This window comes from Myotis lucifugus, unplaced genomic scaffold (assembly GCF_000147115.1).
Source record: "Myotis lucifugus unplaced genomic scaffold, Myoluc2.0 scaffold_300, whole genome shotgun sequence".
Lineage (NCBI taxonomy): Eukaryota > Metazoa > Chordata > Mammalia > Chiroptera > Vespertilionidae > Myotis > Myotis lucifugus.
In genome coordinates this window covers 150,150-167,803 of record NW_005871348.1, presented here as the reverse complement: position 1 = coordinate 167,803, position 17,654 = coordinate 150,150, and the positions used below count along the sequence as shown (strand labels likewise).

The 17,654-nt window shown below is 40.0% G+C and overlaps 1 protein-coding gene across 16 annotated transcripts in view; it reads left to right on the top strand.

Moving 5' to 3' along the window:
- Positions 1-17,654, top strand: part of RAPGEF6 (Rap guanine nucleotide exchange factor 6) — a 178,697-nt gene that overhangs the window by 45,746 nt on the left and 115,297 nt on the right. For 15 of the 16 annotated variants that reach the window (XM_023763763.1, XM_023763760.1, XM_023763758.1 and 12 more), the window contains one exon: positions 15,426-15,569. The exons of the other annotated variant lie outside the window; for it this stretch is intronic. In XM_023763763.1, the coding sequence (XP_023619531.1) occupies positions 15,426-15,569 (144 nt within the window). The remainder of the gene's footprint in view (positions 1-15,425; positions 15,570-17,654) is intronic. 16 annotated transcript variants of the gene reach the window in all.

Below are 17,654 nucleotides of genomic sequence, written 5' to 3'. Positions count from 1 at the left end.
CCCCCGATGCTGAATGGGGAACCGGGGGTGGGTGCCGTTGGGGGAACAGAGTTGGCTGCGGGCAGCTGGGGAAGATGTTCCTGATCACAGGCCAGGCCTAGGGACCCAGAACCCACGCACGAATTTTCGTGGCACTGGGCCTCTGGGTATTTATATATTTTAAATGTACACTGTGTTGAAATTTTTAAAATGCATATGCCTTATAACCTACCTCTGTATCAAAATACAAAGTATTTTCATCATCCACCCTATAAAGTAAGGAACTATTCCAAGAATTAGAGGGGCCAGGCAAAAGAACAGAGGAGCCAGATTGAAGGGATTTACATTGACCAAATCTAGAACAATTTGATATAATGTAAATGAAAAAAATCATAGTAATTGATAGTACCCCCATGTATAATATGAGAATTTATAACTTCTGATAAGGAAGGAAAAGAAGGAGAGAGAGGGAGAAAGGGAGGAAGGAAGGAAGGAAAAGGGTAAGGTTTTCCTAATAGTCCAATGCCAACTAATAAATATGGAACAAAAGATTAAGCTAGAAAATCATTAATGAATGGTAAAACTTATGGCTCATGTTTAATTAGAAACAGAACACTTACATAGTCTCAGAGTTATCTCTCCACAAACCACTTAAAAAGGGAAAAATTATCAAGTTTCTGATGGGGAAACGTAAAGGATACCACTGTAACAAAAATCATCCCTACCACTATGAACATGGATACAAACTGATGTCATACTACTCCTGATATGATTCACTGAGAAGGACTAAAATCATATCTGATATATTCCTGCCAGAAATACATACCTGGATCTAATTGTTAGGAAATGTCAGACAAATCAAATTAAAGACATTCTACAAATTGACTGGTCTATACTCTTAAACTATCCCGATGTCAAGAAACAGATGAAGGAGCAGTTCCAGATTAAAGGAGAAAAGAGACACAACTAAATGCGATGCTTGATTTTATACTAAATATTGAAGGGAGGGCAGGGCGTAGGTATAAGTGTTGTTGGTACAGTTGATCTTTAGATTATTAGTCAGATTTCCTGATTTCGATAACTGTACTGGAGTTTTATAAGACAAAGTCTTTGTTCTTAGGAAATACATGTTGACATATTTGGGATCAAGAAGCACTCTCTATTCAATTTATACTCTAATGTTTTAGGAAAAAAATATGCAGATATATACATAAAAATTTTTAAATCACCAAAAAATCACATTAACTATGTATACTTGTATATATATTTATGGTTGGTGACTTTTAATTCCAAGACCACATTTTATTGATGATCAGCATGGTTTAAAATGCTTTATGAGTTACGGGGGAAAATAATCCAAAATAATTTCAAGATTTTTATTTCTGAGATTTCTGAAGGATTTAATTGTCATTTCATCATATTGATGAATCTTGTTGTTTTTCTTCAGTTATTTTATTCACTATTATAATATCTTTTGAAAAATGTATTGAACATTTTGGACCAGTACAAATCTTTGGTACATCTGTGTATTTTTTAGATGAAATTATTTAGAACTCATAAAAATGCTTGGTCTGAGTGTAAATATGTTTACAAGCACATGTAAGTACTGTCATGATTTTATTATGTATATATTTGTACAAATTTGAATAATTCCACAGGTACTTGGGAATACTGTTATGAACACCCTCCTGATTATCTGAAATGTTAGTCATCTTAATCTAGCACGTTATATGGAAATCTTGTTTTAACTTATGCATATTCTCATATGCTTTATGGGGGACTTGTTTTTTCTTATTACTTATATCTTTTGCCCATTTTTCTACTTGGATTATTTTTTATTTGTTCATTACATTATGAGCTTTACATTAGTAAGTTAATGAGCTTTTTTATTTATAAGAGGTTATAAATTTATCATTTGTAAACTTTATATCTAACGTGAATTTTTTTTCATTTATTTATTTTGCTCTACTTTTTTTCCTTTTATGTTATGACTTTTTGGTTTGGAGTCATGCTTATTAGAAAGACCTTCCCCATGACAATTTCATTGATCTTTTAACTGGCATTGCTTTATAGAAGTTTATTAGTTCATTATTTTAACCCTTTGCACTCCGAACCATTCTGGACATTGGCTACCAGCTACTCGACGCTACTTTGCGGCGGAAACGTGCATTTACAGACCCTGGTATTATTTAGTATAATTTTGGAACCAAGTAACGTATTATAATGATATTGGACTTATATGAATTGGGTGACATCGAGGAATGTATATTTGCAAAAAAAAACAATATTTTATTGTTTATAATTTTGTACAGTATGATAAGTTTTGTAACACTCCCCAATATGCATTGCAGGCTGATTAGTGCATGTTTGACAGTAATAAGTGGTTTGACGCCTGCCACCAGGTGTTTTCCTGTTAGAACACACAATGCAGTCCCGTTTTCTTTGTCCCACATCGGGAATATGTAGTTTATTGTTTAATCCGACACAAAACCCGCTGACATTTCTTGTATATATCTTAGTAATTTTACGATATTTTGATTTAATTTCTTGTGCCATTTCAAGATAAAACTTCAGGGAAACATGCATGTCTCAAAAAGTTGCGTTGAAATAACTCAATTCCCCGTAATCACTAATAAACTGCAATGTCCCCTGAGAGGGGACATCCGAGTGATATGCTAGAATTCCGATGTCCCCTGAGAGGGGACAGCGGAGTGCAAAGGGTTAACTTTTACATCTGACTTTACTAGGTAGTCAAAGAAAATAGTAACAACTTCATCTGTCTATCTTTTTTTCTTTTTTTTATTATGTATTTCTTATTGATTAAGGTATTACAAATGTGTCTTTATCCCCCCATTCCTGCCCTCACCCTCACCCCCTATTGTCTGCGTCCATCGTTTATGCTTATATGCATGCATACAAGTCCTTTGGTTGATCTTCCTTACCCCCACCCTCCCCTACCTTCCCTCTGAGGTTTGAACATCTGATCGTTGCTTCTCTGTCTCTAGATCTGTTTTTGTTCATCAGTTTATGTTGTTCATTATAATCCACAATGTGATATTTATCTTTCTCTGACTGACTTATTTCACTTAGCATAATGCTCTCCAGCTCCATCCATGCTGTTGCAAATGGTAAGAGTTCCTTTTTACTGCAGCATAGTATTCCATTGTGTAGATGTGCCAAAGTTTTTTAATCCACTCATCTGCTGATGGGCACTTAGGCTAATTCCAAATCTTAGCTATTGTAAATTGTGATGCTATGAATATAGGGGTGCATATATCCTTTCTGATTGGCGTTTCTTGTTTCTTGGGATATATTCCCAGAAGTGGGATTACTGGGTCAAATGGAAGTATTCGAAAATAATTGTAAATAAAAGAGAAACTAATTCCTAGCATGTGATCTCTCACACTCCCGTCTCTACTCCTAACTCTCAGCAAGGCTCTGTGATGAGCAAAGGCTGACTAAGCAGAACTGCAGAAAACAGAAGACGGAAGCTAGCAAATGGATTTCAAGTTGACCTGCACTGCCAGAAAGACTGACTATCTCATTAAGTTTAAAATTAAATGTGTGTGTGCATGTGTAGAGAAGTTATTTTAAATTATGAGTAATTTGCAGAAGTATTCTAAGTGCATATAGACTCAGGGTTAAGACAAAAGATAAAAGGAAACAAGTGTTTTTTGGCAATGAAGTGCTGAAGAAGAAAAGTACATGGGGAAGTTTTAGGTTCCTACAAGACAAAGGGAACACAAAATCAAGGTCTTTACCCCTCCCACCAGCTAAACAGGAAAAATGTATTCTAAAATACCTGGACTTCAAAATATTTGACAAAGGAGGGAACCTATTAAACTAGGCATTTTATAAAAACATCCTAGTACCACAAAAAGGTAAAAAGGGAAAATTAATAAATCCATATTTAGCTGTTACAAAAATATAAGAAAATGATATTAATTACATATCAACTGTGGGAAATTCCTCCCCACCCCCAGAAAAATAACCACGAAGATGAAAACTGTGATGACACTCCAGACAGAGCAACATATATTCAATCAAGCATTTGAGGATATTAAAAAATCATGTAGAATCAGAAATTTTAAAACCAAGCAAAGAAAGTGGGCAAAAAGGAAATGGAGTAAAAAGAGTATGAACTTAATAAAGAAATGGAATACAAAGAAAAAGTTATATTAGAAACTAATAAATTACAAGGTACATTGAAAGGCAGGGAAAGAACCGAGTGAATAAAATTGTACAAAGAATGAAGTAAAAAGTGTTAGATACACTGTATTATATTCTTGAAGATACTGAGAGATATCTTAAACATTCTCACCACAAAAATGCAATGGTGATTATGTGACATGATTGAGGTGTTAGCTAAATATATGATGGTAATTGTTTTGCATATATAAACGTGTCAAATCACATCATCTTAAACTTATACAATATTATACATCTGTCACTTATATCGCAAAGCTGGAAAAAAACAAGTATTAGACAAAATATTGGAAATTCAAACTATTAGATTTCAAAGATAAAAAATATCCTCATTGTTTCTAGGCCAAATATTATATAACTTCCAAAGGCAAAAGAATTACACTGGATTCGACATTTTTAAAATCCACTGAGGTAACCAAAGCTAGGCAACAATGGAGCAGCATTTAAAAAACAACAAAAACAAAATGTGACCCAAGGATTTTTGTATCCAGCCACAGCTTTTCAGATATGTAGGTTATGGAAAAGTAGCTTTCAGCATATAAGAACTTAGGAAATAATGCACCCATAAGCTATTTTTAAGGAATCTACTAGAGGATGTTTCATCCAACTAAGAAATAAGTGGGAAAACCTTAGGAAAAGAAGTGATGGCCGGAACCGGTTTGGCTCAGTGGATAGAGCGTCGGCCTGCGGACTGAAAGGTCCCAGGTTCGATTCCGGTCGAGGGCATGTACCGGGGTTGCGGGCACATCCCCAGTAGGAGATGTGCAGGAGGCAGCTGATCGATGTCTCTCTCTCATCGATGTTTCTAACTCTCTATCTCTCTCCCTTCCTCTCTGTAAAAAATCAATAAAATATATTTAAAAAAAAAAAAGAAGTGATGATGAGCATTTAAAATATATAAACCTGCTAAAAGACTAAAAATAAGATAGGGAGGAATGTGAGGGAAAGACTGTTGTACATGTTACATGTTGTGATAAAGTAGAAATAAGACAACTAAAAAAGAGAGGAAAAGGAGTGAAATAGGAAAAAAATTTTCATTGATTATTTTGTGCATTACATAAACAATAGGTGAAAGAGTTGAAACGCCAGGAAAAGCAGCTAAATTAGAGAATATCAGGTCTGGGATTTGATTTTCCTGTATTTACAAGCTGTTTATTATTTCACTAGTGACCCGGTGCCCGGATTCGTGCACATTGAAAGGAAGTTAATTAGGTGGTGGCCAGCGGGGCGGGACTGGGTGAGACGGGCTGGACATGACCTGGAGCCAAGCTTCCGGAGTCTCTCCCCAGAGTCTACAGAGTGAGCGGGGTCCCTTGGCCTGGCCTGCGGGGATCAGGCCCAAACTGGCTCTCCGACATCCCCCAAGGGCTCCTGGAATGCGAGAGGGCACTCTGCAAAGTTGCTGTCATACAGGGTGTAGAATGCAAACACAAGTGTCCAGTAAACCAGATTCGGGGCCAACAGTGTCCCAGCAACAACATAACTCACAGCTGAAGGTGGAATTGCATGGCCCCGCAAGGAATTGGCTCCCTCCTCTCTGGTTTCGGGGTGCATCACCCGAGAACTGCCACTGCCAAGTCACTGTAGCTTCACAGCTCCTGCGTTGAGCGTCTGCCCCCTAGTGATCAGTGTGCGTCATAGTGACCGGTCGGATGGTGGGAGGGACACTTAGTGGATTAGCCATTTATATATATAGATGGGTTTCTGGCTCAAGACACTTGGGTCAGAAACAAAAGACTTTATGACTCATGGTGTAACAAACAGAATAATGATTGGCATATTTCTATAGGTTCCCTTTGTTCCCCAAGTCCCATGGCGTTAATGCTGGATGGCCCACATGGATGCCAAACACATAGTAGGTTTGCATTGCAGCTAAGAAACACTGAGCTTGAGGAATATACTGGTTTTATAGTAGGCAAGCCTGCTCTCACTCCAGCCGAAAATATTACCTTATCCTTCAGGATTACTTGCTGCAACACAACTCTGAGAAATGGTTAAGTGAATGAGCAGTTAGGATTTAGTATTTTTGGCACACCTAGCAAAATGTGTAGAAGCACAAGAAAGACTGTCTTTCCCAACAGATAGTAAAAGGGTAATAAGAAAACAGGCATTGGCAATGGTATAGAGCAGTGCTTTTCAACAGTGTGCCACAAGAATTTGTAAAATATGCAGTACCTGACTATTTAGTCAGGGGTACTAACTTCTTTTCCCTTAGATTGTAAAAATGAAAAAAATTTACAAGAGCCAACACAAGTGCTTTGTGTTGAACCATAAATATATAGGTTATATAATAGAGTTACATCTTATTGGTCATGTCGTAAAATAAGGTGGTGTCTGATTGGTTGTTAGTACCAGAAATCCTTACATACAAGTATAGGAACCTAATGTTTTTAAAAAGTCACTTTGGAGCCAAAAGGGTAAGAGCAATTATTATTATTATTATCATTATTATCCTATCTAATAAAAGAGAAACATGGTAATTAGCCATACATCCGCTACCCTTCCCATTGGCTAATCAGGGCGATATGCAAATTAACTGCCAGCCAAGATGGCGGCCAGCAGCCATGCACTGAAGCTAACAGGGAGGCTTGCTTGCTCCAGTGACGGCAGACTCCAACGTTCCCCGCCTGCAACTCTAAGCAACTATGTTGCAAATATAGAAGCTAAACGCAAATATAGAAGCTAAACAAAACCCCAGAAACTTGCTTTAGTCAGCCAGGCTTCAGCCAGCCGGACCACAGAAGGTAAACAAAGGCCAGAAAAACAAAGGCCAGAAACCTGCTTTCAGCAGCCGAGGCCTCAGAGCTAAAGCCGGCCCAGAATAAAAAAAAAAGAAAAAAAGGAGCGGTTGGGAGCTTCAGTCACCCGCCAGCCTGAAAACGGCCCTCAGCCCCTCACCCAGACTGGCCAGGCACCCCAGTGGAGACCCCCACCCTGATCCAGGACACCCTTCAGGGCAAACCAGCCAGCCCCCACCCGTGCACCAGGCCTCTATTCTATATAGTAAAAGGGTAATATGCCTCCCGGCACCGGGTTCAGCGTGACGGGGGGCAGTGCCCAAACCCCCTGATCGCCCTGCAGCTCTGTGTGTGACGGGGCGGGGCTATAATCTCCCTATCCGCCCTGCTCTGTTCGTGACAGAGGAAGGCGCCCCAACCCCCTGATCAGCTCTGCTCTGTGCCTGATAGGGGGGAGCTCCGCAACCCCCTCATCGCCCTGCGGCTCTGTGTGTTACAGGGTGCAGCGCCCTAACCCCCTGATCGGCCCTGCTGTGTGTGTGACAGGGTGCAGCCCCCCCCCCCCCAATACTTAATACTTGGGGACTGTTGCCCTTTTTTTCTGCATTTGGTGTAAGATTGGTTTTGTGTCATTTTTTTAACCTGGAACGACTTCCATGTACCTTCATTGTGATTGTTGACAGGCTGGATTAACTTTATGTGCTTGTGGATTTTTTGGAGGGTTTTTTTTCCTCTTGTTTTTATTTTCTTTAATAGTAAGTACCCTTCCCGCCATTGTGTTTGGTCTACTTTTTTAAGCTACTTATAGCTATTTTTATTCATTTTTTGATTTGTTTTGTTTTTAAAAAATATATTTTTATAGATTTCGGAAAGGAAGGGAGAGGGAGGGAGAGATAGAAACATCAATGATGAGAGAAAATCATTGATCGGCTGCCTCCCGCATGACCCCACTGGGGATCGAGCCCAAACCTGGCCATGTGCCCTGACCACAAATCAAATCATGATCTCCTGGTTCATAGGTCCATGCTCAACCATTGAGTGACACTGGCCGGCTCTAGCTATTTTTATACGCCTACTTAAAAATAACCAAAGTTAATAAGTAGCGAACTTATAAACATTTAATGCTGGTGACTGTATCCAAATGTAATTGCAGTTGTCCAGTATTTTAGTGCTACTTATTTCTTCTATAATTTTTCCTTATTGTATTGTTTTATGCAATCATTATTTGCATAAAATACACAAATATTTGATAATGTACTTAGAATTTTTTGGTTTTAAATATTCTCATCTCTGGAACATTACTTATGTGCACATGTGTTACATCTGAGGTAGCCCCTTTAAATTTTTCTTTATAAAGGTGTTTTGTTGGTAAACATCTCAGCTGGGTGGGTTTTGTGTGTGTGTGTGTGTGTGTGTGTGTGTGTGTGTGTGTGTTTTCTGAAAATAGCTTTACTTTGCATCCTTCTTGAAGTTGGTTTTGCTATGAATGCAATTTTAGGAGAAGAATGTTTTTCAGCACACTCAATATATTCTATTTACTGGCATCCATTGTTTTTTGAGATGCCAGTGATTATTCTAATTACCCTTCCTTTACAGCTGATCTATATTTTTCCTCTGGCCTCAATAAAAGTCTGCTGTTTATCTTTATTGTGTGAATTATAGTTGTAATTTCTAGCTATCCTGCTTTGGATTTGTTGGGCTACTTTGGGCTTTTTTTTTTTAATAGAAAAAGTCATTTTTTTCTCGATATGTCTCATTCCTCTTCCTGTTATCACCTTCTTGAAATTTGTTTAGATACGTGTTTAATCTTTTCAACTCAACCTCTATATCTCTTATGATTTCTTTCTTATATTCATCTCTTTCTGACTGTGCTGCAGACTGTTTTTTTGTTTCGGGAAGGATATCCTTGTCCCTCTTGTTACTCACTGCTTGTTAGCCTGGTAGTGAGGAGAGAGGACAGACACTTGGGGAAGAATTTTTTTTTTTTTTTGGTCCTGGTCAATTCTCAACTGCTTTGTTATTTATAACTTCTGGCTCATTTTCAAGTTTATCTTTGAAAGTGTTTCTCAAATTATAGCTGTGTATTTTCTGATACTTCCAATACATTAAAGTGCTTGCAAGTATGATTCTGCTGTCCATATATATATATATATACACACACACACACATACACACACACACATATACATACTAGAGGCCTGGTGCACAAAATTTGTGCACTCAGGGAGGGGGCGTCCCTCAGCCCAGCCTGTGCCCTTTCACAGTCCAGGAGCCCTGTGATCAATCGCCCCAAAAAGGTAGGCCCCGCCCATTTGGCCAGGGCTCCGCGATGGATCACCCCCGCAGAGGGGCCCCCGCCTACCTGCCCCAGTGTCGCCGCCCGGTAGCCTAGGCCTCCCTCTTTGGGGTGATTGATTGTGGGGCTCTGCCATCAATTGCCCCAAAGAGGTAGGTCCTGCCCACCTGGCCGGGGCTCTGTGATGGATCGCCCACCCGCTGCAGTGCCACCACTGGGTAGCCTGGGCCTCCCTCTTTGGGACAATCAATCGCCCCAAAGAGGTAGGCCCTGCCCACCTGGCCGGGGGTCTGTGATAGATTGCCACTGCAGAGGGAGGCCCTGCCCACCCGCCTGTCAGTGGCCTGGGCCTCCCTCTTTGGGGCGATCGTGGAGCCCCCGGCCCCCCCCCCCCGATCGATCACCCTGCCGGCCAGTGGCCTGGGCCTCCCTCTGCAGGGCGATCATGGGTTGATGATGGCCCAGCCCCCAACCAATCTCATTGCACCTGCCTTGGCTGGCTTGGCGTGAGTGGGTGTCAGCGTGGTCACCCGGATGTTTGTTCTGCTGTTCGGTCGTTTGGTCAATTTGCATATTACACTTTTATTCTAGATATATTTTTTTAAATTGCTTTCAGAGAGCGGGTACAGGAGAGGGAAGGAGAGAAAGAAACATCAGTGATGAAAATCATCCATTGGCTGCCTCTTGCACGCCCTCTACTGGGGATCAAGCCTGCAACCTGGGCAGGTGTCCTGACCAGGAATCAAACTGTGACCTCCTGGTTCATAGGTCAGTGCTCAACCACTGAGCCACACTGGCTGGGCTGCTGTCCATTTTCTATTATTTTTCATCATGTCTTGTTTGCTCACATGTTTGAGTTTTATTATGGTTAGGGATTTTGTTTTTTAGTTGTTTTTTTGTGTGTGTTTGTACCTGTGTTTATATGTCTTGAACTGTAGGTGTGGGAATTTTTTGAGGTTTTGGGTTACAGTTGCATTCTTGCAAAGAGGTTTTAGATTTGTTGTCAGTTGCTTATGTACATTGTTAATTTTGAACTTCTTTAAATTTACCTATGTGCTTAAGGTGTTGTGAATTTGAACAACAGACCTGCATGAGGAATGGCTTATGTTCTGAATTCTCAGAGGAAGTGTTTTTGTTTGGTTACTTTTCCTCCCTCTTATCTCAGTACCAAGCAAGTTTTCTTCTTGTACCCTGCAGAAGGGACTTATACTGTGCTTAACCTTTACAATAAGGTTGTTGCTGTTCGGGATGAGTTTTCTGAGTAAGTCTCCTATTGGATTCCCCGTCTTTGGTGGATTTTCTATTTTATTTCCTGCCTCTCTTGCTCCCTACAACTCTCAAAGTGGAAAGTGTAGTCTCTAGAGTTGAGAAATCATCTGGTAGATCAGAGGCTTTGTTGGTAGCCTACCTCATGGTATTCTTGGTTTCACTTTATTCTTGGTCTTTGTTTTTTTGTTTTTTTTTACTTTGTGCCACTTCAGTATGCATTTGCAAAGTTTTATTTTTTTAAAGTCTCACATTTGCTTGCATGTTAATTAATTAATTATCTTTTTAAAAAAATATACTTTATTTATGACCCCCTTCTAGCCAGTGCTGCCCACCCCAGGTGCGGGTCGCCGGGGAGGAGCCACGGGAGGTTGGCTCCAGGGCGTGTCTGGCCCATTTTGCCCAGTCCCACCCCAAACATCAGTGAGAGAGAAACATCCATCAGCTGCCTCCTGCACACCTCCTACTAGGGATGTGCCTGCAACCAAGGTACATGCCCTTGGTCGGAATTGAACCTGGGACCTTTCAGTCCACAGGCCAACTCTCTATCCACTGAACCAAACTGGTCAGGGCTAATTAATTAACTTTTAACTTATTTTTTGTTAATCCTCACCTGAAGATATTTTTTCCATTGATTTTGAGAGAGGGATTGGGGGTGGGGGAGAGAGAGAAGCATCGATGTGAGAGAGACACATTGACTGGATGCCTCTCACACCCTTCCGGATCAGGGAGGGGATCCAACCTGCAACCCAGGTAGGTGCCCTTCACTGGGAATTGAACCTGACCTGTGGTGTGGAGGCCAACACCCTAACTATGGAGCAATACTGGCCAGGGCACATTTTGCATGTATTTAAAAGGAGCTTTGTTAAAGGCACTTAAACCTTTATACATTATTCAAATTTTCCTTTCATTTGATACTTCCCCCATAATTTGAGCTTAGAAACTTTTTTCCTAAATTCAATTTACTACTATATTTAAAGATCTAAGAATCATATGCTATTAGAATTTCACCTAAGATAGATAATCTAGTTCATCCTTTGGAATAGAGCAATATGAAGGAGATGAACTTTTTTGTCATACTTGGATTTTGAGATCTTACTCATCCACTTGTGTGAGTTACTTGTTTTGTGAGACTCTGTAATATCTTTTTAAAACTAGCTTGTCCTAGAATCATTGTGAGCCTTAAATGAGACAACATACAGTTTCTGGTACATGGCTTAGTGTAGTGGTTCAGGAAATACTGTGGTTGTCCCATCACTTTTTAGAAGAGGAGATTGAATTATAAGAAGCATATATTTGCTAACTACACACAATTTTGTACTTGAGCTGGAAGTCACTTCCCTATCTCTTCCGGATTTTACCTTTCAGAAGAGTAATGTTCGGTAACTAATTCTGCCTGCCTGTATATTTCTTGAATAACTTATACATATTCTAAGGACTGACATATTTGGGAAGAGATAATTTAATAGAATTTAATGTAATATTCATTATGGCACACCTTTTGAATGTTAAGTGAACAAACATCTATATCTATATATATAAAAGGTTAAGCGACCATCCGACTGTCCAACCGGCCGGTAGGTATGATGTGCACTGACCACCATGGGGCAGACACTCAACGCAGGAGCTGCCGAGCTGCGGTTACTTGGCAGGGGGGGGTTCTCGGGGAACACACCCCAGAACCAGAGAAGAGGGAGTTTGATTCCAGGGTGCATCACCCGAGATCCACCCTCAGGGGAGGTCAGAGAGCCAGTTTTGGCCCCATCCCCACAGGCCAGGCCGAAGGACCACACCTGTTGGAAGGACCCTGCTCATTCCACAGACCCCCTTCTAGCCACAGTGCCGCCCACCCCAGGTGCGAGTCGCCAGGGAGGAGCCACGGGAGGTTGGCTCCAGGGCATGTCTGGCCCATCTTGCCCAGTCCCACCCCACAGGCCACCTTCTAATTAATTTCCTTTCAATGTGCATGGATCTGTGCACCTGGGCACTAGTACTAGTATATACTATAACGCAGTTGTTATCTTAGGGAGCTTGTTAGCTTGTGAGGAGCCTTTAATAATTATGGTCAATATTCTTAGTGCAGTAGAAGTAGCACCGTCCTGGGACAGAAGAGGAGTTGTTTGAACTGGGTCATGAAGTTTGTGTAGGATGCCAAGATACTGGCAAAGGAGGAATGGGTTTTTAAGCAGAAGTAACAGCAGCATATGCAAAGGTCTGAAGGCTGTGGGGAGCATGTTCTGTTTATGAGAAGTCTAGGTTGTGTGCACTCAATAAACCAGTCATAGTCTGAGGAAAGGAATGTCTCTGGTAGTACTGATGATGTGTCTTAAATGATTGCTAGTGTTCCGCATGTGAAGATAGAATGGGTAGGATAATACAAATTGATGAAATAAGTTACTTAGCAGAATATAAGTTACTAATCTATGAGGACCATGGATAGTCACATTGACTTGGCCACTTACTCTTGAACTCTCACACCCAAAACAGAGCAGCTTAGACATCAGTTCTTTTTGAGAAATCATCAGGAAATTTTAGAGGTTTTGTTTCTTGTTTTTTTTTGGTGGGGAGGAGCTAAGAGAGCGTTTTTTTCCAGGCTTACACATATAAGATAAAGTGATAAAAACATTTTGGGCCGAAACCGGTTTGGCTCAGTGGATAGAGCGTCAGCCTGCGGACTGAGAGGTCCCGGGTTCGATTCCGGTCAAGGGCGTGTGCCTGGGTTGCGGGCACATCCCCAGTGGGGGATGTGCAGGAGGCAGCTGATCGATGTTTCTCTCTCATCGATGTTTCTAGCTCTCTATCTCTCTCCCTTCCTCTCTGTAAAAAATCAATAAAATATATTTAAAAAAAAACATTTTGGGGATGGAGTGTATATAACTTTGACTACCCAATATAATAGTTTAAATTTTGTTTGGTAACTTTAGGGAGGTCCATTGTAGCATTTGAACGGGAGACTTGACATGATGATTTATCTAGGTGATTTATCTGACTGTGCCAGATGGAATGAGAGAGGAACATGTCTGAAGCAGCAGGATCACCTGTTACTATATATCAAGACTGAAGTGATTAAGACTTGAGTAAGTAGTAGTAATAATGTTGGCAGTGAGAATAGCACCAGGTGTTAGTCCAGTAGAGTCAGGCTGGACCTTGCTTTAGCAACCTCAATACTTGAGTTTTGGCTAAAAAAGAATTCAGAGCCAAGACTCAAACTATGAGAGAAAGTTTATTTACAAAGTTACAGAGGTAGAATAAGTGAGCTGTAGAAGGAATGGGCTCAGGAAACAAGTTACAAAAGCAAAAGAAAGGGCCCTTGGAGTTTAGGAGACGGGACCTGGGGGGAAGTGGAGAGGACTGGAAAGGTGAAGGTGTATCTCTGAGAGGGAAAGCATGCTGGGTCCTCAGTCCTAAGGGCTTTTAAGGATGGAAATTTTAGAGTAGTTCCCAAGGGATGATCTTAATAGAATATTCATCAGCTTTCCAGGTGTGTCCTTTCAGGGTTGTTGTCTCTACTGATTGGTTGGTGACAGGGCAAGGGGTCATTAGTCAGTGCAATTGGTCCTGACTCATGGCCTGGCTCCTCTGGTTTCGCTGCTTTTCTGAGCCTGGAGCTGAAACACAACTGAAGCCTAGAAGTTATGCCTTAGAGTCAGTGTTTTAAGGGAGTGGTCATGCAAGGGGCCACCTGGGAGTTCCAGGAGGCTACTCCTCAGCCCCTTGTTCCTTCTCTAACAAGGAGGTTACCACATTACTAGCAACATGCCAGGGGATAGAAGGTCAGGTGTTTAAACTGCATGACCAGCAATGTGCTAGGGGAGGAAAAGTTATCCTGGGGGCAAGATCCTTGTTTTCTTAATTTTGTCCCTTGCTAGGCACCCGGGGCTTTACAACCTGGTGACCTTCTATATCTGGCCGATCGTCCTTGCTTTGCTTATGTCTGTCTAACTGCCTACCATAGTAACTGTCCTTCTTCCTTAAAAGAAAGGATATTGTGAGAGTGATTTATAAAAAGAATTGACAAGTTCTAAGAAACAATTGAAGATAAGAGTTGGAAATGTTGATGAAATTTCATACTTGGGTGACTGGGATATTTTTTATATTAGCAAAAGATACAACATTGTAGAAAAAGTAGTTGAGGTGGGGAGACTGAAATTGTTACTTAATGGATGCGAAGCTAATAATAAAGTATGCTTTAGGACATACCATTTGTAAAAGTAATTTTTAAAAAGTATGGTTTAGTCTGTGATTAGACAGGCAGTGTGGTCTTGTGTCCGTAGCATAAGTTATAGAGATAGGCCTATATTGCAACTCACTTTTAGTAAGTATCATTGTTCTAGACTGGAAAGTCACTAATCTCTTTGGGTTTTACTTTGTTCATCTATAAATTAGAGATAGCAATACTTGCTTACAGGGCTGTTGTGTAAACTAAATAGTATAATGTATTGGCACACCAGTCCATTTTATGCCTTCAATACATACTAATTTTTCCTTCTTCCTTAAAAGATGCCAGCCTCACTCTTGGCTATTGTCATACATTAAGATGGACACCAAACACTAATAAGTTCACTGGAATAAAATCCTTGATTGTTCACTAAATAAAATATGTATATGATCAGGCAGCTTGTAATTAGACTAGCAAAGAAGTTATAATTATTGAATGTGTAGGTGTAGTTAACAGTCTTCATTTCTGGTAAATGACTTTACTTAGAGTATGTTTGTGTGAGCAAGAGAGACTATTTCCTGGAAGGAAACTGTGGTCTCCAGATGTTTATAATGATGTCACCTTTAATCTTTTTTGAACTCATGAGCATTAGACCATTTTCTTGAGGCAGTTTCTTGCAAGAAGTGAATGAAGCCTCCTTATGAGCTTGTTAAGACTCCATAGACTGTCAGTGATATGGAAAAATTGGATATTTAATCAAGAATGTGAACATGTGTTTCAGGTAGAGAATTCCAAAGATAATGAAGATAATATTCTCCAAAGAGAAATTCCTGCCAGGCAGTCTCGACGAAGGTTTCGGAAAGTTAACTATAAAGGAGAGCGCCAAACCATTACTGATGATGTGGACATCAACAGTTACCTTTCTGTGAGTGTATTTCAGAACGTTTTGTGGATCTTCCTTATTTTCATTACAGTATCTTTACATATATTTTGGTAATATCAACACTTTGGGCTCTACATTTAGAAGTTTGGGGCTGGTAAATATATCTGTAATTTTTAAAAATACTTCTGTTGAGTTGAGTAGAAATACTCCACCAGTGAGAGTTTTGTTTTTGCTTTAGTTTTTATTTTCCGTTTAAATAATGTAAAAAATAATCTTACTGTATTTTTTTAGACATATTTGTGGATTTTCTTGTCTTTTTATTGCCTGAATGGAATATAGAGTAGAGTCCTGGAAACTCAAGTAATAGACTCATTGATAATGCTATAAGGCATTCAAAAGAAAAAAAAAGTCAATTCTGCCCTGAGGTGTGGGACAAATATACTTAATGTGTGTTATTGCAGAAACATATGCAAGTGTTAAAGGTATATTTCACATGCAAATATTGAAAAAGTAGATGAAATATTAATTTGTGTAACACCAGAAGGAACATAAGCTGTTTCTTTAGAAATCTTTAGTTTTTGTAACTGTAGATAACTTCATTTTAGATGGAAAAGTAGTTGAATCAAGAAGTAAGGATAATTTAAAGAATAAATCTAGGTGTATTTTATCAGTTTTCAAAGGAGTCATGATCTCCCAAAATATAAAAGCAGTCTAGAGATTGATCACAGCAAAATTTCTGAGGGTATGTTTAGTTCTTTTGGATGTCAGAAACAGAAATTTACTTATTTAATGTTAGGAACAAAAGATTATTTATAGAGGAAGTTATTTGTACTGGAATAAGTGTTAAATTTAAGTCAGCTTTAAGGATTTAGTCGCATTTGCCTAATTTTACTGATCCAGTACATTCTACTCTGACAACAAACAATAACATGATATAGTACCCAAAATTTTTTACTGCGTTCAGACCATACAAAGTTTATTTTTATTTTTCTTATTTAATAATTTATTTTTTATAATAAATGTCCCCATCACTAATTAATTTAAGCTAACACTTTTGCCTTACTGCACAAGTAATATGTGTCGATTTTAAATGTGCCTAAATTAAAACTTGGTTAGTCTCACAACCCATTTATGTAACCATTTTCTTAATGTCCTGGTACTCCATTATAATAATTCCCATAATTTATTTATTCAGTTCCAATATTAGGTCATTTAAATTTCTCTAGTTTTTCTATAATTTTAGAAAAATAAGGTGCTAAATGTATGTGGTTATATTTGCCCATATCTTGGTTTCTTTAGAAAAAATTTCAAGGACTAGAATTGCTAAATTGAAGTATCTTTAATTTGCTATTTTGTTCTCCTTGTATGAGTTAGAGTATATAATGGTGTTTTTTAATTGAATTTATTGGGGTGGCATTGGTTAATAAAATTATACAGGTTTCAGGTATATAGTTCTATAATACATCATCTGTATATTGTATTATTTATTGAGTCTACTTCATCACCATTTTTCCCTCCTTTACCTTCTACCTCCCCCAACACCTCCTTCCCTCTGGCAGTCATCATACTATTGTCTCTGTCCACTAATCTTTCTTTTTTGTTGTTGTTGTTTAATATCTTTACCCTTCTCACCTAGCCCCCAACCCCTTCCTCTCTAACCATTGTCAGTCTGTTCTCTATATCCAAGAGTCTGTCTCTACTTTGTTTGTTAGTTTATTTTTATTACTAGAGGCCCAGTGCACAAAAATTTGTGCACTCGGGAGGGGGAGAGGGGGTCCCTCAGCCCGTCCTGTGCCCTCTTGCAGTCTGGGACCCCTCGGGAGATAATGACCTGCTGGCTTAGGCCTGCTCCCAGGTGGCAGACGGCAGGCCCAGTCCCTAGGTGCAGCCCCTGGTCGGGCTCAGAGCAGGGCCGTTTGGGGATTTGGGGCGCTGCCCTCTGTCATGCACAGAGCAGGGCGGATCGGGAGGTTGCGATGCCACCCCTAGTCACGCTCAGAGTACGGGCCGATTGGGGGTTGGGGCAACGCCCCCTGTCACACTCAAGGCAGGGTCGATAAGGGAAGTTGCGGCCGCCATCCTCTCGTCATGCACAGAGCAGGGTCGGACTAGGGGGTGGGGCGCTGC